General features: G+C 41.4%; 1 protein-coding gene across 2 annotated transcripts in view; it reads left to right on the top strand.

Annotated features, from left to right (window-relative positions):
- The window catches only part of alk (ALK receptor tyrosine kinase), a 384,869-nt gene extending 362,149 nt beyond the window's left edge, over nt 1-22,720 (top strand). For both annotated transcript variants that reach the window (XM_020643122.3, XM_065966045.1), the window contains exons 18-29: nt 2,035-2,190; nt 3,273-3,386; nt 5,410-5,596; nt 6,423-6,513; nt 7,451-7,515; nt 7,614-7,743; nt 7,942-8,039; nt 11,544-11,636; nt 17,006-17,107; nt 17,400-17,534; nt 18,464-18,554; nt 19,727-22,720. In XM_020643122.3, the coding sequence (XP_020498778.2) occupies nt 2,035-2,190; nt 3,273-3,386; nt 5,410-5,596; nt 6,423-6,513; nt 7,451-7,515; nt 7,614-7,743; nt 7,942-8,039; nt 11,544-11,636; nt 17,006-17,107; nt 17,400-17,534; nt 18,464-18,554; nt 19,727-20,833 (2,369 nt within the window). In that variant the 3' untranslated portion in view covers nt 20,834-22,720. The remainder of the gene's footprint in view (nt 1-2,034; nt 2,191-3,272; nt 3,387-5,409; nt 5,597-6,422; nt 6,514-7,450; nt 7,516-7,613; nt 7,744-7,941; nt 8,040-11,543; nt 11,637-17,005; nt 17,108-17,399; nt 17,535-18,463; nt 18,555-19,726) is intronic.
- Nucleotides 22,721-24,023: the final 1,303 nt, after the last annotated feature.

Genomic DNA, 24,023 nt, shown 5'->3' with positions numbered 1-24,023 from the left:
CTCTAGCTTCCATTGTTAAAGGTGTTTTTGGTACTTACCAGTAATCTCTTGGGTTGGAGTAGTATTTTACAGACTGTGTCCCAAGATCAACAATAACTCCACATCAATATGCAGAAAACATCTGTACTTTAAAAATGAAGGCTTTCTACTGTTTCTAGGTTAGATTGATGTGTTTGTAATTATAAATCTTATTTAAAAAATGATGAGAGAAAATAGATTCTGCAAATGAGTGCATTTGCTTTGCTTACTGAACAGCCAATGACTTATTCATGTTAGACTGATTTGTTGACGCTTCCTGAATTTTACAATTAGGATAATTGGTTTCTTTATTTCTAAATTAAGGTAATGGAGGTTGTAAAAATCTTTTTCTAAAAACATTTTACGAGGCTATGAGTTGTTGCGGGTGGAGGGCAGGAAGGATTTCATTCCGGCCAAGACCGCAGCAGATTGTTCCTCTGATTAACACGGTGTCTGTTAGAATCAGTTAATTCATCTGGTTTTGACAGCAAAGAAAACCTGCTCACTCTCAGCTCATGATGAACTGCCCCGGCTTCATTCATCTCTTTTAAAACATTCATGTTGCTAAGTGCTGGTCATGAAACAAACGCTGTTCTCTTTACGCCAAACAGATTAGATCCCCGTATAAGATTGGTGTCACTGCAGCACTATCCTTGTTATGCTTCTGGGGCTGATAGCCGAGCTGTCAGTATCTTCATTACGGGAATAAAATCTTTTTAAAATAACATTTTTCATTTAGAAACATGGTTAAAAACAATGGTCACGTGATGTGAAACCCAGAGAAAATGGTCGACTGGAAACATCTAAATGTCCTGTTACAGATAGCACTGATGTGCTAAAGGTCATCTAATAGAAGTATGTCTTTAAAGTCTTTCTATGTGATTTTTCACACTTAAATGTAATAAAAATCAAGTATCTCCTCTGAAAATAACTCTGTGAGTCATGACTGTCTACAATGGGTGTAACACCCGAGTCCCACTGTCTGTGATGTTTTCAGAGTTTTCAGAGTCCTATCTTCACTTTGTTTACATCGTCGGGACGGCCGGCTGACTCCTCCCCTCATGTATAAAAGTTGTTTAATTGAGGGACTAGAGAAAAGAAGAATAACATACTGTACTCACTGCTTAACTGTGTTTCTAGATCACGCTCATTTCAGGTAAATTTACATGCAGTGTGAAGATACGAGCATAATAAAGATTGCTAGCATTAGCATGCTAACACAACAATGCAGCGCAAGTTGTCTTGGTTTCATGCTGGTGCTCAAGGGCGACATTTGCTGGATCAAAATATCACATATAAAGCCTTTAAGGGGACACACTGGTCTCATGGAAGTGATTTGATGCGGTGCAGAAACAAAAAGTACTGATAGTCAGAGCATCATATTTAACAGCAACATATGATTTGACTGATTCTGAGGCAGGATCAGCTCTGACAGCCTACACACTGGTTTAACTAATCTAGTTTATGGCATCTAAACAAAGGGACATTTGCTTTTCACCCACTGAGTCATCATTAATGTTTTGATAAGTAAGAGATCAAAATGAGTTATCTGGTGGCACAGTGGTTAGAGCGAGCGCATCATGTATGGAGGCTGTAGTCCTCCAGGTGGGTTGCTCAGGTTCAAATCCGACCTGTGGCTCCTTTCCCGCATTTCATTCCCCTCCTATCTCTCAAATAAAGGCACAAAAAGCCAAAAAAAATAATAATAAATTAAATTAGTTATCTCTTGGTGTATTGCTAATTATGAATACCATGGTCTATAAGACATTTCATGTAACTGGGTAGATAAAGGAGGTGAGAGTAATTCTTTAATATGGATCTTTTCTTGTTGATGACACTGCAGAGATATTGATCTTATTTTACTGAGAGACTAATCAAATAATGTCTGTATCCTCTCCTCCATGCCTTGTGTGTGTGTGTGTGTGTGTGTGTGTGTGTGTGTGTGTGTGTGTGTGTGTGTGTGTGTGTGTGTGTGTGTGTGTGTGTGTGTGCGTGTGTGTGTGGTGATGTCTGAAGCTATGGATGGGGAAGGTGAGGTGATCATCAGTCCGGTGCAGAACTGCAGCCACTGTGAGAGCGGCGAGTGCCACGAGGTCAAGGACAAGGTCGTCTGCTACTGTGATGAGGACCTTATCCTGGCACCAGATGGGGTGTCCTGCATCAACGAAACAGGTCTGACACACACACACACACACACACACACACACACACACACACACACACACACACACACACACACACACACACACACACACACACACACACACAAAGACATCTAATTTCTCTCTTTCAGTCAAATATATGTGGGATTAATCTAATTGTAGCGATGAGTTAAACTGTGTGTAATTGTACCTGTAATAGACCGTAGCTCCAACAAGAGATAATGAGTTAATCTACCAAAGTAATTAAGCCTGGGAGGCTCTGTACTTTTATTGAATCTTTATCTGTGGAAACATTTTTTTAATAGTGCCTTAATCATTCTTAATAACTATCAATCCTAAGGATTAACTACATGCTACAACCTTTAGCAGTGTTAGCTGGTGTTGAGACCTGTTCTGTGAATGTGCTGCAGTCAGATTAGAGCTCTTTATCTTATCATGTCGAGGATTTAGAGTGAAATGACACTCATGTTACTGGGGATTATGAGTACATGTCATAATGCTGTTGATGCACCTGGCTCAGCTGATAACACCATGTCAAACATGACATCAAATCTGTTTTCACTGGAGGTTAAACTGTGAGAGAGAGAGCAGGAGACAACCCCCTGTGGATGTCGAATAGCCTCCTCAATTATTATTTGTCATCTCGGGTAAATAATGAGTTGATGAATGTAGGTCTAAAATGAATTCATATGGCATTATGTCACTTTATAATTCGACGCCACATAACAGGGCTATTACCATCTCAATATTGTAAGCAGTAATAACCTGGAGTGTCTCCTTGCTCAATAATTTGCAAATCTGTTCCCTGTAATGACAAGGGGTGGATAATTCTATGATGCTGGGTCATAAAAGGTCACCGCTCTCTCTCACGGTGTGCACATTTGTTCCTCAGCTCAGATGGAGTAAAATGAGATCTTCCCTCTACACTGAAATGGAATTGACATGCAGTCGCCGTCGCCGCTCCTAAGCTCTGTTGTGTCATCGCTTTCACATCATTAATTAAGTTGGGGATCAGAGTGGTGAAGTGAATGTTAATACTCCTCTGGGGGAGATAACGACTGAGAAACGGTGTTGTTTCCACTTGTCTCACAGAGGTGTCCCTGCTGCCCCCCCAGCCGTCTCTCTCCCACCTGGCTCTGGGTCTGTCTGTGGGCACCTCAGCACTCATCGCCGCCCTGCTGCTGGCCGTGTCTGGAGTCATGATAAGTAAGTATAGACGTGATATTTCTAATGTTAGAGCTGAAGAGGCCCTTTGGTTGAGACTCTCAAAGTCTTCAGTTGCCGTTTGGATCAAGCTTTATATCTTTAATAAATCTCTTAAACAACTCCAGCCCTGCTCAAAAATATCAAATATTGAGTAATTATCAGGAATTTAACCCTTTAAATGCCAGTTTGATTACATGATTCTGGCGTAGTGACTTAAGAGGGTAGTAAACATGTTTCACAGTGTTCTATTGATATATTAAAAAGAAAAATGTGCCTTCCAGAATTTGTCAAGAGAGAGTCTTTCTTACAAAAAAATGGTGCCATATGCACTAACACAGACAAATACTGGCTAGATGAAGAGGAAACATTTGAACAAATGGACAAAAATGACCATAGTGATGCATGAGGGTTAAAATCTGTCGAACACTTTTTTTTTATTAAGACCCCAATAAACTGCAGCAGATATATATCTATAGGATGTGTGATTTCGTAATTTGTAGATAAATATAGTCATTATTATGTATTAAAGAATACAACTGAAGAGTAGAAGTTGTTGGTAAACGTACATTTCTTTCCTGGAACAATAAATATTTACTGTTGTGACTCTGGCAGCTGTGGCAGTAACAGCTGGAGAAAAAAAACTAGAGTCAAAGTAATCCGATGCTTTTATTTTGGAGGGATTATGGCTAATTAGCAGATCAACAAGTCATTGGGCAGATCTCAAAGGTATTCAACAAATTCTAACCTTTAACATAACTGGCCAAGTAAACCAGTGAATCTATGTTAGTGGATCAGGGGTCAGGGGTCAGATGTGAAATCTGATGGGTCAAGAGGTTTTTAATATTAAACAATTTAAGATTAAAGGTGACTGTAGCCTTGCTTATAACACAGATGCAGATGGAATAGGACTTCCTCAGAACCCCTGGTTGAGGAGAACCGAGGGCAAATCCAAAATGTAGCGACTTCACACGATAAAGCTGATAAAAACTGTAAATTAAAAGTTGAACTATTTAATACTGACCATAGAGGGCCAGACTGTGACGCTAAAAGAGAGTTTCACATCACATAAGTACTTGTGTTTACTGCAGACACATGTTCAAACTGTAACACACACACACACACACACACACACAAAGTTCTGCAGTGCCAGACCTGGTCCCTCTCAGACAGCCCTCAGCAGCTTGTTGTCAGATTGGGAAGTGATCCGTCTGCTCTCAGGCTCTTACAGCCAGACAGATTCTCTTATTGAGCCATCATCTCCTCCACACACACGCCCACGCTCACTCTCACGCTCGTGGACAAACACACACGTCCAGAGTCTCTCATATACACACACACACACACACACAGCAGTAGCCCAGGCGGGAGCTGAGGAGGTGTGGGACTGCAGCTGTGATGAATGAAATGCGTTAATGATGGATGGCTGCTCGGCCCGCGGCTGACGGCCCTCGTACATTAGGCAGCACTTGGTAAATAAATAACTCCCCAACACACACATAAGCATACACACATACACTTCTTCCTGAGACTAATGTGTTCTCAGTCCTGGTCCAGGCTTCCAGCTCGATCAACTCTGTGGTTTTGTGGTGTGTGTGTGAGAACAATGTATCTACATACAAAAAGATTTTCTACATAAAGTGTTTGCAAAATGAAGGAAGGTGTGAGTTTTCCTAGATCTTGTTGTTGTGTTTTTTTCTACTTGTGCGGTATATGTGATGAAGACATTTTCTTACAGTGTGGGCTTCAAACTAAACCTTGACCTATTTGAATATTTTATAGACAAATCTGGTATAAAAAAGAGAAGAATCAATATTTCACAGACACAAAGGAGTTAGCGTTTATATAAAATGATGCTAAACGAGCAAAAGGTCTTCAGAGATTAACATGATAACTGTAAAGCTTTGGCTGCCAGCTATACATTTCTACAAGAAGATGGGATCAAGGTTTTTTTATTTTTTATTTTTTTATTTGTCGTATCCCGCTTGTGTAACACAATTCCTTTTCTTTCATTTCCTCTAACCAGTGTACAGGCGCAAACACACAGAGCTGCAATCTATTCAGCTGGAGCTGCAGAGTCCAGACTGTAAGCTCAGTAAACTGCGAGCCTCCACCATCATGACCGACTACAACCCCAACTATTGCTTCGCTGGAAAGACGGCATCGGTCAACGACCTGAAGGAAGTGCCACGGCGTAACATCTCCCTCACCAGGTAACAGAGGCGAGATAAAAATGTCCGATACTCTTATATGAGTCATTAAAAAGACATAATCCAACATGTGTTGAAAACACATTTCTACATCTGTGGTCAAATTACTGAGTCAAGAATAACAGGATCAATAAACTTGACAAATTGTGCAGTTAACAATAAATGTGATGAAAACCCATTAATACAAACCATTTCAATCAGGTGGTAACATAAATACAGAATGGTGAGAGAATTAGCAGTTTAAATAAAGCCTGAAATATTAAAGTGTAGGGATGTAGCGATCCCAGCAAGCTGAGAAATTATTTTTGAAGGGCTCCTTTCAATTTTTAATGCATCTTTCATGTGTTTATAGTCACCCAGTTTATCATTCTGTTTCTGAATCTTTGTGAGGAATAGTTCTGGTGGACCCATAAATGTTTTTTTCAGAGTCTAGATTTCAGCAGGTTGTGAATCAAGTGAAAGAGCTGCAAGGGGGAAAATGTAAAAGTTGGTTTGGTGTTAAAGATCACACTGCTGCAGGACCTTACACAGAAAGTGCTCCTGATATTAACTTTATTTGTGTAGCACTGTTTGAGTAATACAGCTCTGAGTGTTTGTTGACCTCTGTGAACTGAATCTTTGGCAAACAACCATTGTTTACTCCACAGGAGATCGTTGTGGGGACAGTTATATTTATGCCATGTCTAACTCTTGGCTCCTGCTAATGTCCTCAGTCTTTAAAACTGAACTTAAACATTTCTCTTGTACGCCCCCTTGTTTGAAAGTTTCTGCTTTAATGTCTAAAATATAAATGAGATTATGAATAATGAATGTGTTGGTGTGTCTCCAGGGGTCTGGGTCATGGTGCTTTCGGTGAGGTCTATGAGGGTCTGGCTGTGGGGATACCGGGTGAACCAAGTCCGCTGCAAGTGGCTGTCAAGGTGAGATCCCTACTGGACTCTGAGGTTTGACCAAGGTCAGATTCTACATAGTCAGTGAAACATACCAGGAGCTTCTAAACGTTTCATCAACTTTTGTGCTAATAAAAAATGTTCTGGTGATAAATGATGGAGTTGAAGAATAAAAAAGTCTTCTATATTTTTTACTTAATTTTACTTGAAATAACTTTGTTGAACATGGGAGGACCGATAGCCTGGCAGTTGTCTCGCGCAACCCGTGTACAGAGGCTATGGTCCTCGTCGCAGCTGCTGTGGGTTCGAGTCCGACCTCAGCACTTAGCTGCATGCCGTCCCCTAATCTCTCCAGTCAACGTTTCCTGTCCCTCTTCAGCTGTCCTGTCTTACAAATGCAAAAATAGTCCCAAAAAATAACATGAAACACTTCATTATCCAATATTTAACTTTATTTTTCACTGTTTTATTGTAATGATTTGATTGTTTCCCAGTTTAAAGAATTAAATAACATGTTCTATACAAACAGAAGTGCTTTGCCATGGAATTAAAAGCTAAATGACAGGAGTGCTACAAATCACAATTCTCATGGTTTGGTTTCGCATCACAGATTTATGTCACAGATAAGTTTATTTTTTTGGGTCTGCCAAAAATATTCAAACTTTTCCAGTCGTCAGCAAGCCATGAGGGTAACTCTGTACTTTAAGTCAGATCAAATCACTACACCCAAATGTGCTGTAATCTACAAGCTATTTCTTGAATGAGCTTTGATAATGTTGAACATGTAACATGATCGCCCAGGTCATCACAGTCAGCATCAACTACTAAGAAATAATATATAAAATATTTGAACGCCTCTTTGTTCCCACTATGTCTAGATTCAACCCGGCTCTATAACAATACAAAACCATTAAAAATGTTCAAAAATCTCTCTCTCTGAATTATGTTCTCTTTTTTTCCCCAATAGACCCTCCCTGAGGTTTGCTCTGAACAAGACGAGCTGGACTTCCTCATGGAGGCTCTAATCATCAGGTAATAGCCACTTACCCATTATCAACACTCGGCTTCTCAGTGGCAACAAAAGCCATTCCTGATACCCTTCTCTCCCTGCTGTGTTTCCGTCCCTGCAGTAAGTTCAGCCACCAGAACATTGTGCGCTGTATCGGAGTCAGCCTGCAGTCCATGCCACGGTTCATCCTGCTGGAGCTGATGACCGGTGGAGACTTGAAGACTTTCCTGAGGGAGACCAGACCCCGGCTGGTGAGACATACTGCTGTGTTACGCTCACTCCAATGCACACTGTTCTTCTCTTTGAGCCCAGGGATTGAAAACAAAAATAATCATGAAGTTAGATCAGTCAGATCTTCACATATGTACCCATGTTTTCTTAACAACCACAATGTGTTTGAATTTGCCTATTATATTCACACCTTTCTCACTTGTGCTGTGTGTGATCAGGAGCACCCGTCCAGCCTGAGCATGGTGGACCTTCTCAACGTGGCCAGAGACATCGCTAAGGGCTGCCAGTACCTGGAGGAGAACCAGTTTATACACAGGTACTTCAACAGATGGCCATACATTTATCAAACATAAGTGCCAAAACAACAAGTGTGTTAGAATCAACAAATACAGGGCAGGAGTATGAAAAGCATATATTGTTTTCTGTAGCTTTTTATTCCTCCTACCTAACCAGGCCAGAGAGAAAAACACTGTGTAAACCATGCAGAGTCCATATGGATATGCACAAACATATGGTAAGCAAAAGAGCATCAGAAAATCCACAGACTTCCCCACATTCATCTGCTGACTTCTAGCCACTATTATGAGCTGCCTGCATCCGTCCAAGCGTAACATATGGACTCTGCATGCCTTCTGCCTTCCCTATGATAGCAGAAAGGACAAGTGATGGGTTTAGCGTCAGAGCAGGCAGATGGGGAAGCCGGCTTGCCTTTTTACGGTCTGTATCCAAGGCATAAGTAAACAGAGTGCCCCCTACACATCCATATTCACAGCCCGGTGAACCAGGAGATGTTAATAAAGAACTTTAAAATCTTTCTCGCCTTTATAGATGTCAAGGAGGAAAGTCAGGTTATGTCAAAATGGGTCAAAAACTGCTCCTGCAATCAAATCAAGACAATTGATGTGCAGCCCCCTCCCCCCTACATTCCAGTCCCTTTGACTTCCTGGATATTGGTCAATGATAAACGAGGCCTATTAAACCTTGTTTGCTCCAACGTGGCACAGTAAAGCCCCATCAATCCACCTAATGGCCGCCTCTTCTCCGCTGGCTTGTGAGCTTCTACACAGCCTTCACTTCTGTATTAGAATTCACCCCAACACTGTCCTTGAGGTTAATTTCATTTTTTTATGGAGGTATGTTTACTCAGGGTTTAGTAAAGGGCAGTGGATGAGGTAGGTTGAAGGAAAAGCAGCTGCTCAGAAACAAAAAGCTGCTTTTCCTCGGGGATTACAGGACCGCATGATAAATCATTGTGTTCCCAAACACTTTATATTACAGGGTTAATGCTTCCTGAGAAAAACTCACTGGCTTCTGTTCATGTCTTTTTGTTTTTTCTGTTATGGTATTTATCCCATTTATCCAGTTTTTTTTTTTCTCTTAAAGCAGCCTTTCAGTATTTTAAACCCGTGCCCTATTTGTTATGACGTCTTGGTTATTAAAAGGTAAAAAGTTGAGGAATTGCTGCAGTTGATTGTTTAAGCCTGGCAGGTTTGAAACAACTTAAAACAGAATCATTTGGGACAACACACCTAACAAAGAACATCCATTAAGTGCTGGGATGATCCACTGAGATTCTCAGATTGTAATTAAAACACTGAAAACAGAATGCATCTCTACAGTAACACAGCAGTTATATTTGCTCTCAACATATTCACCACAGAACACTTGTTTTTTCCTTGCAAATGGATTCTAGTTCTGGTTCAAGGTTGCTTCAACCAGCTAGTTTCCATAATGTGGATACCAGCTGACCCTCGACTTCAAGTCACTCAGCAATGCTGGATTGTTAAATTGAGTCTGGTGGTATTAAAGAAACTAAAATGGTGTTGCTGGTTAATAAATATGACCTTGCCTTGACAATGAGCTCTATTTCTGTAGTGATTCTTATTTTCCAAGTAACAGAACAGAACACTTTGAGCATTTAAGTGGCAAAACAAACAGTAGATATTGGATGAACTTTAATAAATTGTATTTGCATTCAATGATTATGTTGGGTATCTGCGAGGTAAAGTGTCTTCTGGAGCGACTCCAACCTTGTTGTACATTTACGTTTAGATATTTAGGGAGCTCAGTTCTGTTAACACAAACTATAGGTGTTGAAACGCCATCAGATAACAAAATCAGTTTAGAAAGATGTGTTAAAGAAAGCAGAATCCTCCATCAAGCTCCTTCATTATACAGCAGTCATTGTAATCACACTGTTACCTCATGAAAAGATACTCTGAGCTGAGGAGAGTCAGGTAGTTGAATACAACCTCGGGTGCTAAAAAAGACTAATAACGCAAAGAATGTTCTCTGAGTGCTGCAGTGAAATGGCTTTTTAAACTGCTGTTAAAAAGGACAGTAAATAAAGGTCTACAGTCTGCAGCCAGTTACCATTGTTTAAATAACAGGCTGCTCTCATGCTATCGTACAATAGCACCGTGTCCTTCCCTGAAGCTCTCAGTGAGCAGTCTGTGACACCTCCTGCTGCCTTTCAAGGCTCGTCCTTGCCTACGAGCACAAACAAACCATTTGCATGAATTCTTCCGAGCCATTAAACAAGGACTACTTGAGTTTAGCTTCTGCACCTCATGAGAAAGACCTTTGTTATGAGTGAACTCCTACATGCTGATTGTAGTGCATGTATGTTTTCCTGAAGCAGCTGAGATGCACCTAAATGTATTGATTGTTTCACTACTATAAGAAGTTCCACAATCGAGGATATTCTCTGCAGCCATGTTGATATCTTAGTTCACTGACTTCCCTGGCTTTGGTCAGACTCTGGCTCAAGCAAAGTAAGAAAAACTGATCTTTTTAGAGATAAACAGAAAAGCAAATGGATGCCAGAGACACAATGTTGTTCTTTATTCATGCTAAATAATTAAATATCAAACTTGCAGTCTGCTATAGTATTACAGGGTTGAACAGTTCCAAACACTTTTGGCATATCAAAGTAGAGCAACCATGCATGGAATAGTTCCTGTCTTAAAAAGCTCTCACTTTGAATCAGTCTGAATTATTACTTTATCCTCATTGTGTCATTTCATATTCAAGTAAATCAGAGGCAAAACATCCAAACTCCTGTGTTCCTATCCACACAATAACAGAGCTCAGTGCTCTGCTTGTTTTCCATTTGCAGCCCTCCTCTGTCTCGTGATCCACTTTGAGCACAGTGTCACATGATGTTATTTTGATGTTGAATTCTGGGTATTTATTGGCCCTAGTGCACCACTTGCCTTTGGTCTGAAGAGGAGCAGTGTGCTACCAAACATCACTTCTTAAGATGTTCAGAAAGTTCAATGCCCGGGGAGCAGGATATGGGTCGAGTGTGGGCTCTATTTCTATTTCCCCAGACAGTAGCAGAGCTCAATGTGTGCACTACTGTATTTTCTCAAAGACTCAACGACCCCTGTACAGCGCAAATATGAATTGTATGAATTTCCTCTTCCTGCATATACAGCAGAACATTTCAATCTTTCCTGTGGATGCACCATGTGGGCAGAGCTATAAAGGCTCTTTAGGAAACTATACCAGCTTGCCCAGGGCAACTTGATAGTTATACTGAACTTCAGATCCAAGGGGGGAGCATATGTAGGTGTTTCTTACACAGAACTCTCTTATACATGCAAATATATGAAAAAGTTATACCAGAGAGGAGACACAATGTGAGCCAAGCTGTGTGAATGTCAATGTTCAGGAAGTCTTACTCTATAGACAGTTTACACCTCACATTTAAAGTAACCTAAAGCTTGGCCACCAAACCTTTTTTTTTAAACTGACTTTTCTCTATTGGACTGATTACTGTATGCACATGCAGTGACCTGACCTTTTCTGCTTTTAGGGACATCGCAGCTCGAAATTGCCTACTAACCTGCAAAGGATCAGGCCGCATGGCAAAGATTGGAGATTTTGGGATGGCCAGAGACATTTACAGGTAAGATTCCAGCACACATCACTGATTGATGTAGGACAGCAGGCAGGACCCCCTGAGCTGGACCCCAAAATCAAGAGATCTGGTTCTGTTGAATTTAAATGAAGAGATTAGCAAAAGTAGGTCGAGATAGGTCCAAGCAAGATCAGTTCAATCAGGAGAGACTTAATGAGAATGGACAATTATTTATTTACAATAAATGTGTAACATTTTAGATTTGAATGTGCAAAGTCTTTGGGGGATTTGACTCCATCGTGACGACTTCATGTACTCTGAGGGGTAATGAGGCCGACAGCAGGATAGGATATGGAGTTTAGACCCTGGTGGTGGTGAAGAGGAATGGAGGCTATGATGAGCCTGGATCTGGACCCTGCTGAGCTGGAATGGAGGTGACTGGGGCAGTGGTGGGTTGCAGCGGTGCCCTGAAATGACAGAATGACTGTGGAAGAGAGAGAACTGTTTTAGCATTTTGCCTCAGCAGGATGATTGGTTCAGAGAGGTTGTGCCCGAATCTGGTTGGTTAATTACTTAAAGAATAAACGCCCATTATCAGCAGAGCAGAGATCACCAGAGCAGGTAGACAGAGGAAGTAGTTTAGGTTGAAGTGAAAGGATGAATGAATTTGTGAAAGAATATAACCAGTCTTCCTGTCTGAACTTAAGCTGAGCTCCATTATACATTTCAAAAATAAATAATGTTGAAATATCAAGTGAACAATGACCCCCTGATGATTCAAAAACACAATGTTTTGTGCCAGCTATGTTTAAATGGACATATAATATTCATAATGCTGTTAAAAGAAAATGACTTCTTTAGTGTACTAACTCTTTACTGAAGAGTTCTTCCTTCCATGTGATTGTAAGTCCATGTATTTATCAGAAACACTTTTAAAACGCTGACTAGACTCTTCTCCTCTGTCGCCCCCCAGTGGTGGAATGAACTTCCAAACTCCATTGGATCTGCAGAGTCCCTCTGCACCTTTAAGAAAAAGCTAAAGACTCAGCTCTTTCATGAATACCTACTAACTTAATGATGATGGTCTCCATATTATTGATGATGGTAATGACGATGGTTTTTGTTTGATAACGATGACTTATAAGATGGTTTCTATACTGATTAGAGCTCTCAAGAACTGCCCTCAATGTTGTTATTTGCCTCTGGTCACTTCCTGTCAGCACCTGTGTGTCCAATCAGACTCAAAGTTGATCGTTTGCTCTTACTGACATTGTTCCCTTTTTTCTAGATCCTTGCTGGTGTTGTTCTTACTCTCTGATGTACGTCGCTTTGGATAAAAGCGTCTGCTAAGTGAATTGTAGAATTTGTAGAAACCTGGAAAATATTCACTCTCATGTGAAAGTGTTTTTACTCTTCACCTACTGCCGTACTGTGGCCTTCTTCTAATCTACCTCAGCTCATCAGTGGCCCCAAAAGACCCTCATTATTCTCAGCTCAAAGTTTTTTTAAATATGGCCACCTCCATTTCACATGACACCGCTTAAATGAAGACACAATCCAGCAAGGGAAATCTACTAAGCCTTTCATCTGGTGAGAAATTAGAGCATGTGTCACAACATCCAGCTCTCTTAACGCAGCGCTTTCAGAGTCATCACAAGAGCAAAGTCACTGTGAGAACATACGGGAGAGATTGTTGCACAACACCCCCGGGATGATGTGTTACGAGCGCTTGATTTAATTGCTGATGTCAGTTTTTCAGGTGTCTCCATGTGATTTTGTTTTTATCTCCTCAGCCTGGAGCCCAGTTCAGGGTTTTTTTTATTATCATTGTTTGTTTTTTTGATGGAGGGACGGTTGCTTAATGCAGCTGGTGTGTTTTTTACTGACATGGGAGTCCTTTAGATGCTCACAGGGGAGGGGTGTCACAGTGAGGGACCAGGGCATGGCTTAATGTTAGCTTTTTATACTATGGAAGGGGAGCCACAGGATTGCTTACATAAGGGTTTCCATGGACTTTCTGTCTCACACACATACTGCGGTAAATAAAAACTGAGCAAACAATTGCTTCCAGTCCGTCATAAACTGTGAGAAAACATTTGCTGTGCCTTCTGAGCAGAATAAATATTTTACCTTGAATGACCACGTCCTCATGGGAACTCTCAACAATGGTGGGCAGTGTAGCTGTAGGTAGTGTTTGTTCATGTCAGTGTGGTGCACACACATGCAGAAACACTCACAGTGAAGGCGCAACAAAGGCGTTTTATTCGATAAACACACACAAGTATCAGGCTTCACGTTGTGTTCTATTATCTGTCTCCATTCAATACAGTCTGTTTACTGTTTCCTTTAATACTTCACTATCTAGCACCCCCCCCCCCCTTCTGCACACTGAAGAAACACACACACATAAAACACCTATTTGTGCTATAGATTTCCTGGGACTGTATTTAAGCCTCCCTAATCTGCAGCTCAGCTTTCAGCCTGTACTGCTGCTGTTCACTGTGGTAATAAATATGTCCAGAAAGCCCGAGCTAAAGAAGAAGAGGTCGATCCACTGATAAGGGGATTATCAGTCTTATGCTCTACATTTCACCATCCCTCAGTCCTTTCCAAATATTTCAGCGTTTTGTGATGGGCAGATAACAGACTGAATAGCAATGTGCCAAAGTTTCATGTGCTGGCTCTTCTTCTTTTTAAAGCTTTATTTCACTTCCAGGGTCAGAAAAAGCGACGGCAGTAAATAAATCCTAGGAGATTTTCGGCAGCCTGATTTGTGTAAACTATTTATCGCTAAAATCAGCTTTTTTAGGGCAACAAACACCGGATTCACTGAGTGCCCAAAGCCAGAACTGTTTGATCTAATTGCATCTTTTGATGTCAGTCTTCTTCACTAACTATTTTCTTTTTAGGGTAGTCTGGAAAATTAGAGTGATACAGGAAACGAGGGCCTGCACAGATGATAGCAGAGCCATTTAGTCTATTATTAGTAGGCTTAAAAAAGGGAAAGAGAATTGATCATGTTACTGTGAGTGATGGATAAAGGTGTTGGGCGTGGACCTGTGACTACTCTGCAATTGCTCTAAGCTAATCTGTCAAGCAAACAAACTCCACTAGTGATTGCTTTTTCTGCATCATTGATTATGTGTAATTTGCTTGGAGGCTAACTTCTTATGCCAATAGTTAGCTAAGTATATATTATGCTTAGAGCAATATTATCTGACAGCATATCATATAAATCTATCTCTGCTGCCCTGAAGACACTCAGCTGTAGTTCAGCTAATCAGCTAAATGAAGAGAGTCGATACTGAGGAAACAGTGTTCTCTTCTTCTTTTAACCTTCACTTCTGCATTTCAATTCAAGCAAATATTACACAAGAGAGAGTTTTACTTTTTGTTGAAATGACTGTATAAAGACATGTCTGCAGCAAACTGACTTCAGCTAGCTGTAGATTTCTTGGTGCAGTGATGCTCCAGTTCACCCGCTCAGGACTTCCTATCATCATCATCATCATCATCTTTATTGACAGACTTTGGAGTCCATCAGAAAAACAGATTTAAAATATTCAAGATAACACACAAGGCAATAACAAACCAAAACAAACAAACAAAAAACACCAGTATCAAGGGACTGTTGTTCATTTAAAACTAATTGTCCTATGACCTTATCTTTTAGCATTAATCAAGTAATCTTCATTAAACTAACAAAGTGATAAAAACTGTGAGAAGGACAAAGTTTGTCACCAACTTTTCTTGGTTTGGTTTTAGGATAAATTCAATGATTGGGCCAAATCAATGAGTCAACATGGACTTCTGCACAGGGCACAAACAGCAATCTCTTTTCCTGGAAGAAACACCCTGAGTGCAAACTTTGAGACCGCCAATATTAACCAATCACAGCACAGTAGGGCAAATCTGACAAGGAAAAGTACGACCTGAGAGGCTGCATATTTGGCCCATTAAAAATATTGTGATGGTAATTGTGCAAAGCTGCTCCACTGGAATCTGAGAATAAAAATATAGAGCAGGAGATAAGCCTAATTGGTCTTCTAAGCTTTTTGTTATTCTTTTTCTCTCACCTGCTGTGGATATCTGAGTTCAGGCTGCCTTCATATTTTTTCCCCTTCTTGTCCCATATTTTATCCAAACTGTTATTGTCTTTTTATTATTTGTTTGTGATGTTTATTTTGTTTTTTTCTTACTTCTATTTTCTTCTAGATTTTTATTTTGGGGCATTTTGTGCCTTTATTTGAGAGTAAGGACAGTGGATAGACTCAGACATGGGAGAGAGAGAGAGTGGGGAATGAAAATGCAGGAAAGGAGCCACAGGTCAGATTTGAACCCGGGCCACCCGCTCGGAAGACTACAGCCTCCATACATGGGACACATGCACTAACCACTACCCCACCAGCTATTTTCTTTTGAGCTTTTATTCGTCCAGGGAACACCAACTGAGCACAATGCTCTTTTCTCATTCTGCTTCACACTCACACCTGGGAGCTGCTCACTGTAATTACAGTCCCCTCCTGTGCAGCCAAACGGCAGCAGAGCAGTCAGTGCTTCACTTACTTTAATATAGAGGAGGTGAAGAAAAGAGTTACTGCTGTTTTCATCCAAGGACCCAAGGACTTGAATTGGCAACCTTCCAGTCACAAGACTATCTTCGGGCTATTACGGTCCTAAATATATTTATTATGAAGCCAGGTTTACAAATCACTGCTTAAAGAAATATTTTCATTTTTCTGTCAGAATCACTCAAGGGGAAACTAAAAATACTCAGCTGTAACAGCAAACAGACCCAAATGCTGCTTTTTCTCAGCCAAAACATAGCTGACGACACTTGACTCAGATCTTGATGTGTGTCTGTTTTCTGTATGGACGCCATGATCGAGGCAAAGGAAGAAACAGAAAACTCACTTCATGCCTGTGTCATTGCTGTGTGCCTCGCAAGCACAACATAAACCAGCTCGGGATTCTTCTATCAACGCGGACAATCAGGCAGAGCAAACATCAGATCATTTCTTTACTAACAGCAGGTGCAGGACGGCTTTAAATAAAATGCATCTGACGGGGCTCGGCATGATGAAAAAATGCCCCTATCAGAGAGCTGATACAGCCGCTTTCAAACACTGAATAAATTGTTGGATGTTGGACTTTCTGTTTTTACCCTATGCTTTTAAAAGACGGTGCTGTTGCCATGGTGATTGTATTTAACAATAAATGCTGGTTTGTCATGAAACAACTCTGCCCTTATTGTAATATTAGCAGGAAAACAAACAAACACCAGTACTGCTATAATTATCCTCAAAGGTACAATCTGGTGTGTGTGTGTGTGTGTGTGTGTGTGTGTGTGTGTGTGTGTGTGTGTGTGTGTGTGTGTGTGTGTGTTTTGTGTGTGTTTTGTGTGTGTTTGTTTGTAGGGCAAGCTATTACAGGAAGGGTGGGCGTGCCATGCTGCCAGTGAAGTGGATGCCACCTGAAGCCTTCATGGAGGGCATCTTCACATCTAAAACAGACACATGGTTAGAATACCTAACTGTGATATGGCCTCTTGTTTTACACACTTTGTTTGTGTGCTGTCCGTCCCTAACCACCTCCTCCCTGTCTGTTTTTCTCCTTCCTCTGTCCTTCATCTTCTTTGATCCTGACTCATATGTTCTTTTTAATTCCCTGTCTTGTCTCCATCTCATTCTTGTCCTCTGCTCTTGTCAGCGCTGATGGTGTTAATAATTTATGACTTTGATTGTCCTCAGTCTCACCCTCTTCTTCCTTCCTCTGTAACTCGTCTGTCCTCTCCTCATCTGCCTTCCTCAGGTCATTTGGGGTTCTGTTGTGGGAGATTTTCTCATTGGGCTACATGCCGTATCCGAGTCGCAGTAACCAGGAAGTGCTGGACTTTGTCACCAATGGTGGAAGAATGGATCCACCTAAAAACTGCCCCGGGCCAGTGTAAGTGTAGATCTACACAAACATAGATGCTGAGTTCATGACCAACAGAAGGCTGTGATCCCATGAGATGTAATTAAGCTCCTCAAGAGACAAGTATGCACAGCTATATATCATGTATACACATAAACAACATAACAAAAACACTAATACAGAGTTGGACAGGCTCTGATGAGTTGCTGATATTGACACGTAAATGATTTGTTAGCTAGAAAGCGTCTGGGCGAGATTGCTCTCACAGCTTGGATATAGAAACCACATCAACGGTTTGCTTTCATGTTTGCCACCCAATTTGGACAATGTCATGGGGAGATGATAGAGAGCTTAAAAACCATTTCCATATTGCACCGTATTTTTCACTCACTTTATAGATACCGCTTCTCTACTCTATTATAACATAGATATATGCACATGCACACACACGTTTACTGCCTCTCTTAATATAAACATTCGAGCTACACTTTGGCATCTCTGTGATTTCACAGCTTTATCCGTCTCCTGCTCCCATTGGCTGCGGGCTCTGCAGGTTACTCCGCATATCGTTCTGCAACCTGCTTTTCCTTTTTGTGAATGTGCATTTACAGACTTACATAAACACAGGCCGCAATGTGTTTTGTTTTGATGCTGTGAAACTGCCTCACATCTGGAAACAGTGCAGCAGCTGCAGGTAGCTTTAGTATCAGGAACCATTAAAGTATTTAAGGATGTGACATCACAGTTTGATTTTCCTGCATCACTGGTGGGATATGATGGATGAATTTGGCCCCGTATTGTTTTTGAACACAGTGGTCATTCTGGCTTTTGTGAAATCAACAGGACAGACTGTGCAGGTCACAGTTTTCTGGTTGTTTTTTCTCCACTCCTGCATGGAGGGGGCACTAAATGTTTCATTATGTGTTTTCAGCTTTGACCATTTATGTGTATTTTTGTAGGTATCGTATAATGACTCAGAGCTGGCAGCACCAGCCTGAAGACAGACCCAACTTCTCAACTATCCTGGAGAGAATCGACTACTGCTTACAGGTCATTAAACAAAACACACTAAAACACCCTGACTGACCTGTGGACTTCAATCAGAGCACTGTGAAAAATGAAGAATGACACAAGTTTGCATCAAGCAACCCAATTATTCAGCATGAGAAGAATGATGATTCTTATTGTTATCAATAGAAAAGTCTACTTATTGATCACTTCAATGTGGATTGGCCTTACCAACACTTTTTCTAAAATAATCACAACTTCTTTAGTGGTATCAAATTAATAAATAACAGCTTCATAGAAATCCATGACCGAGCTACTTAATGAGCCCTAATAAAAAGTGGAATTTTAATTCTAACTGGTCTAAGTCTGTTCTTATTCTGTCACGTTTAAAGGAATTGAACGTCTGTGTCTGTGAGAATGTAAACAGCTGATTGTAATTTAAAGTTCATGGAGAAATTCAAACACATGACACTTGAAAACATGAATGCTTTTAGTCTCAGTAAAAACTCTTTAGTAATTATGCCCTCAGTCTCTCTGCCAAAAACCTTTTCCTCTATTTACAGGTGCAAACTTAAAGATGGCCGACTTTTCCCCACCTGTTTCGCAATTGAATTTAAGTAACAGGAGGCTAGAAATATTATGCTAGAAAAGCCAAACACTCAGATTCAGAAACTCAGAAAACAGTCAGATTTACAGTCTCTGATGAGATTTGGATTATTTTCTTTTTTACCAATGATACATGAGATAGCTCTATATGAAGCTTTTTTAGCTATTGTTAGCGGGACGGAGACCGAACACGCATCTGGTGGAATTTGGCCGTGAAGCTTCCACAACTCTAATGTTTTGAATTTGGACTGCAGTACCCATTTTAAACGCTTCATGTCGTTACATATTGTTACATATTGCTCCTTTAATGTCAACTGGGACAGTCCAGTGACACTTCAACAGCTACTGATCTGTACTCCAAACTACAGAGATACTAAACAATTACTTTTCTGAAAATGATGTTGGTGGTGACATCAAGAAAAACATTATCCAGAAAAGAGTCAAACTTTTCATTTTATAGAATTTCATCAACTTATAAAACTCATGTTAAGTAGCTACAACAGACCAAATGAAGATCTCATCTTATACTTCCAGCTGTAATAATTCTTAAAACTTAAAGCATCAAAATAATAAACGCTTCACTCACAGTACACTGTTCCTCATTCTAGGACCCAGACGTGGTGACCATGCCACTGCCTGTAGAGTACGGACCCATCCCTGAAGAGGAGGAGCGTGTGCCACTTCACCCTGACGACCCCTCAGCTCAGACCGTGCTGGTGAAGGCCCAGGTGCCTGATGGGGAGGCTCCACAGCCGCCCCCATCCTACCCTACAGACGAGAGCCGGAGAGGTGGCGAGCACGCCGTCATCACGAGCACAGCACCAGAGGCTAAAGCACAGTCAGCCCAGCCTCAGCCATGCCTCCACCAGCACCAGCAGCAGTCTCACACACAGACCTCTGTTGCCATGACAACCACTAACACAGTCACCTGCACAGCCACCTCGACACTCACTGCCAAGGGACCTCACGTCACCACCCACCCTGGCCCTGAAGGGGGCCACGTGAACATGGCTTTCACCCAGGGCCATCCACTAGAGAAGGAGGGCCACAACGGGAAGAACACCAGTCTCTGGAACCCAACGTACGGCTCCTGGTTCCTGCAGCAGAGGAAGCAGCAGCAGCAGCAGCAGCAGCAGCAGAGGCAGGGAGGCGTGGGTGGAACATTAGGCAGCGGTGGCAGGGTGCCTGGAGAGGGGCAGGAGCATGTTGGCCGTACTGTGGCTGAGGTGGCAGGATCACTGGGTCTCCAGCATCAGCACCAGCATCAGCACAAGCAGTTCCAGCATCAGCTCCAGCAGCAGCACCAACTCCAGATGCTGCACCATCAGCAGCAGCAGCAGGGTCTTTGCAGACCTCTGTTACCTCCACCCCTGCCTCCTGCTGCCCAGTCCCCACTACTGTTAGACTCAGCCGCCCTGCCCCCGGTCCCCCTCTACAGACTGAGACGCTTCCCCTGTGGGAACATCGGATACGGCTACCAGGAACAAGGCATGCCCCTGGAGAGTGCACACGGTAACCCCAACCCCCCTCCCCCCCAGCAGGGCACCTCCATGCCTTCCTCGGTAGCGCACCAGAGGGGGGCCTCCATTCCAACCTCAGTGTCCCTGGGTCGGTCGGGTATTTCAGAGGACAGCCGTCCGCTGCTGGTCACCATGGGAACGGTACAGGACCCCAGATTGCCCAGGATGGAGGGCCACAATGCCACTGTGCTTTAGCCCAGATGCCTGCTCCACTGCTCTTTTTCTGTCCCCGTCTCCCCTGCCGTCCCACCACTTTGGTTTCTTCCTCCAGCTGGGAAAGAAACAGAACTGAGTGAGTCCTTCAGTCTTTCCCACAAGAACCCTGGAGGTGTGTGAAACTCCAAAACGGATGCTAAAGCACATCAGAGAACTAAAAGAAGCTCTGGGATGCAAAGTGCAGAGTTAGGCCTAGATTTAAGAGTTCAAAAAATGTATTTTTTCAATGCTGGAAGGATCATGACTGAAAGAGACTATTTAGAAAAGGAGAGTTAATGGTACAGAAAGAGAAACTTTCCATCTGGAAGGGATCAGGAGTGAGCACAGAAGAAGTGTCTTGTGTATGAGGATGACCAAAAGGAGGAATCAAATCTCTATATTTTGCCAGACTTCAGACAAACTGTTACAAACTGAGGTGAGCAGTGTGACTGCAGCGACTGCAACGTTGTTTTCAGCTGCCCCGCTTCATGTGTCTGTTCTCCTGCAGAATCCTCACTGATCCACATCTTTTTGAAACAGTGTGCGCTAAATAACTTGTGTCAGACAATTTTTTCAAGGATCTTACAGAATCTGACACTGGATTACCAGAGACATTCATACAACAAACAAAATAAAAAACACTGGGAAAAATGTGGTTGTTGATGTTTGCTTGCCTGCTCGTTTATTTATTCATTTGTTTATTTATTTTTTGGAAGTGGCTCTATAAATTATTCATGAACATGCTTCAAATTCATTTACATCAGATGGTTTTCACCCTAGGTTTTATTTCAAGCTGTTTGTGATATCGCTACACCAAAAAAAAGAGACTGAACCCTCTCAAAAAATGATCCACTCTGAAGATCCTGAACTTTTTCTATGCTACAGGAAATCATTTGTGTCTTTTAAATTCCAGCAAGCAGATAAATAAGAGCACTGAAGCCGGTTTATGACATTATTTGAGAAAAGATATTACAGATTAAAGCCAAACCGAACAGCAGTTGCGCTTTTTACTGCTGCTGAAGGTTTGTAATAACTCTTTGCCCCTGGTTCTATTGAATTCACTGCTGAGCAAATTCCCCTTTTGTTCACAGCTCCATCCTGCACAGACAGAGTGCTTGGAGATATTGAATCTGAGGCTTTTCTTATGACTTTTTCAGTAACCTTTTATTAATTCATTTCTTGTATAAAAAAATAAGTCTTCTTTTCCTCTATTTTTTTTCTGATAAAGAAATAAAGTGGATATTGCTGAATCAATCTTAACCTTCAAATTGCTATCTGGAAGCGCTCTACGATCCTGAATTTGCATATTTTATCTTTTCTATTATAGGATGAATGTTGTGGAATACAAATGAGTCTGATTGAAAAAAAGTTTGCATATAAACTGCTGATCAGTTTGAGTCTCATTATGATTTCTCACAAACATGCTGTTTTCACTTATCAATGTTTAAAGTCTTTTTTTCTTTCAGTTTGAAGACAGTCTATCAGAGGCACTGTTGATATTTAGGTAAATAATGACAACGTGTGTCACTTTATTTCTGCTTCTGCTTAACTGTGTTTGGCATCATGTCAGACCCTCTGCTGATGAGCTGTCAGGCTGTCATGTGTCATGACGCTCACTGACTGATTAAGACAAATGGATTCCTGAGTTGATGAGCGGGTGAAATAATTGTCAATGACAAAGATTTTGCGTCGTCTACTGTTCCTGTGTTAAATGCATTAACTCTGTGTTCCCTTTCCAGCTCATCTCCATTGTTTGATGTAAAAAGACAAACTGAACTGCACCTGTAAATGTTGTAATTATAAAGTATTGTTCTATGGCTCTGGTAAAAGCTGTAAATTGCCATTCAAAAGACATTCGCCAAAATTAATAAATTACTATATAATAACGTTTTGTCTACTGGACACATTATTTAGATCAACTACAGACTGTGTAGATAAAGATGTGCAGTGATGTTGTCACCTGCTTTGTGGTGTTTCAAGTCTTGAGTTCATCTCCACCTTGGACCTTCAGAGAGACAGTACAGCGGATAGTCTAAGATCCAGGAGAGAGAGAGGAAATGTAACTTCTGACATGCAGGGAAGGAGCCACCGATCGGACCCAAACCCGGACCACCCACCCCGAGGACCAGAGCCCCTGAAAATAGGGCACGTAAAGTAACCACCCAGCCACTGGGCCCCACATATAGGACAATATGAAGTGGTGAGGGTGGATCTATTGCGACGCCTCTGTCCTGGTTGATAGGTTGCCATGGCAGTGACTAGTAAATCACAAGGTTGATACGCCCTGAAAATAGTTTTATTGAGACCATAAATCCCATAATAAACAACATGCTGGCTTGAAATTTAAGATTGAGAACCTGAAGGTAATAAATCCAGTGAGAAGACATACAGTACAAGTAATCAGACGATTTTTCACTATCCTCCTATCCTTCCAGTCAGCCCTTCAAATGCCTTCAACCTGCTCACCACTTGTGCATTAACTTATTTTTAAAACAGAGGGTACTCCTATAGCATCTATGAGATTATCTTAACTCTTCACACATCATTAGTCAGTGCTAACATTTTAAAATTGTATCTTCAACCATGGTGGTTTGTGTTACATCCCTTTATTCTTTAAAGTCTTAATATGTGATTGTTCACACTTAAATATAATATAAATCAAGTATATCCTCTGAAAATAACTCTGTGAGTCATGACTGTCTACAATGGGTGTAACACCCGAGTCCCACTGTCTGTGATGTTTTCAGAGTTTTCAGAGTCCTATCTTCACTTTGTTTACATCGCCAGGACGGCCGGCTGACTCCTCCCCTCGTGTATAAAAGTTGTTTAATTGAGGGACTAGAGAAAAGAAGAATAACATACTGTACTCACTGCTTAACTGTGTTTCTAGATCACGCTCATTTCAGGTAAATGTACATGCAGTGTGAAGATACCAGCATAATAAAGATCACTAGCATTAGCATGCTAACACAACAATACAGCGCAAGTTGTTTTGGTTTCATGCTGGAGCTCAAGGGCGACATCTGCTGGATCAAAAAATCACATATTACCTTTAATGCTTTGTAATGCCTACGAGAGAACGAGAGGTGAAATACTAAATAAAGTCTTGATTTGTCTGTATTTCTGAAGGACTTTAGGTTTGACAGGAGTACACGTTACTGTTGTTGGCAGCAACAACAAGAGACACAAA

Source organism: Labrus bergylta, chromosome 18 (assembly GCF_963930695.1).
Source record: "Labrus bergylta chromosome 18, fLabBer1.1, whole genome shotgun sequence".
NCBI lineage: Eukaryota > Metazoa > Chordata > Actinopteri > Labriformes > Labridae > Labrus > Labrus bergylta.
The sequence above is the reverse complement of the archived record's forward strand: the minus strand, read 5'-3'. Positions and strand labels throughout refer to the sequence as shown.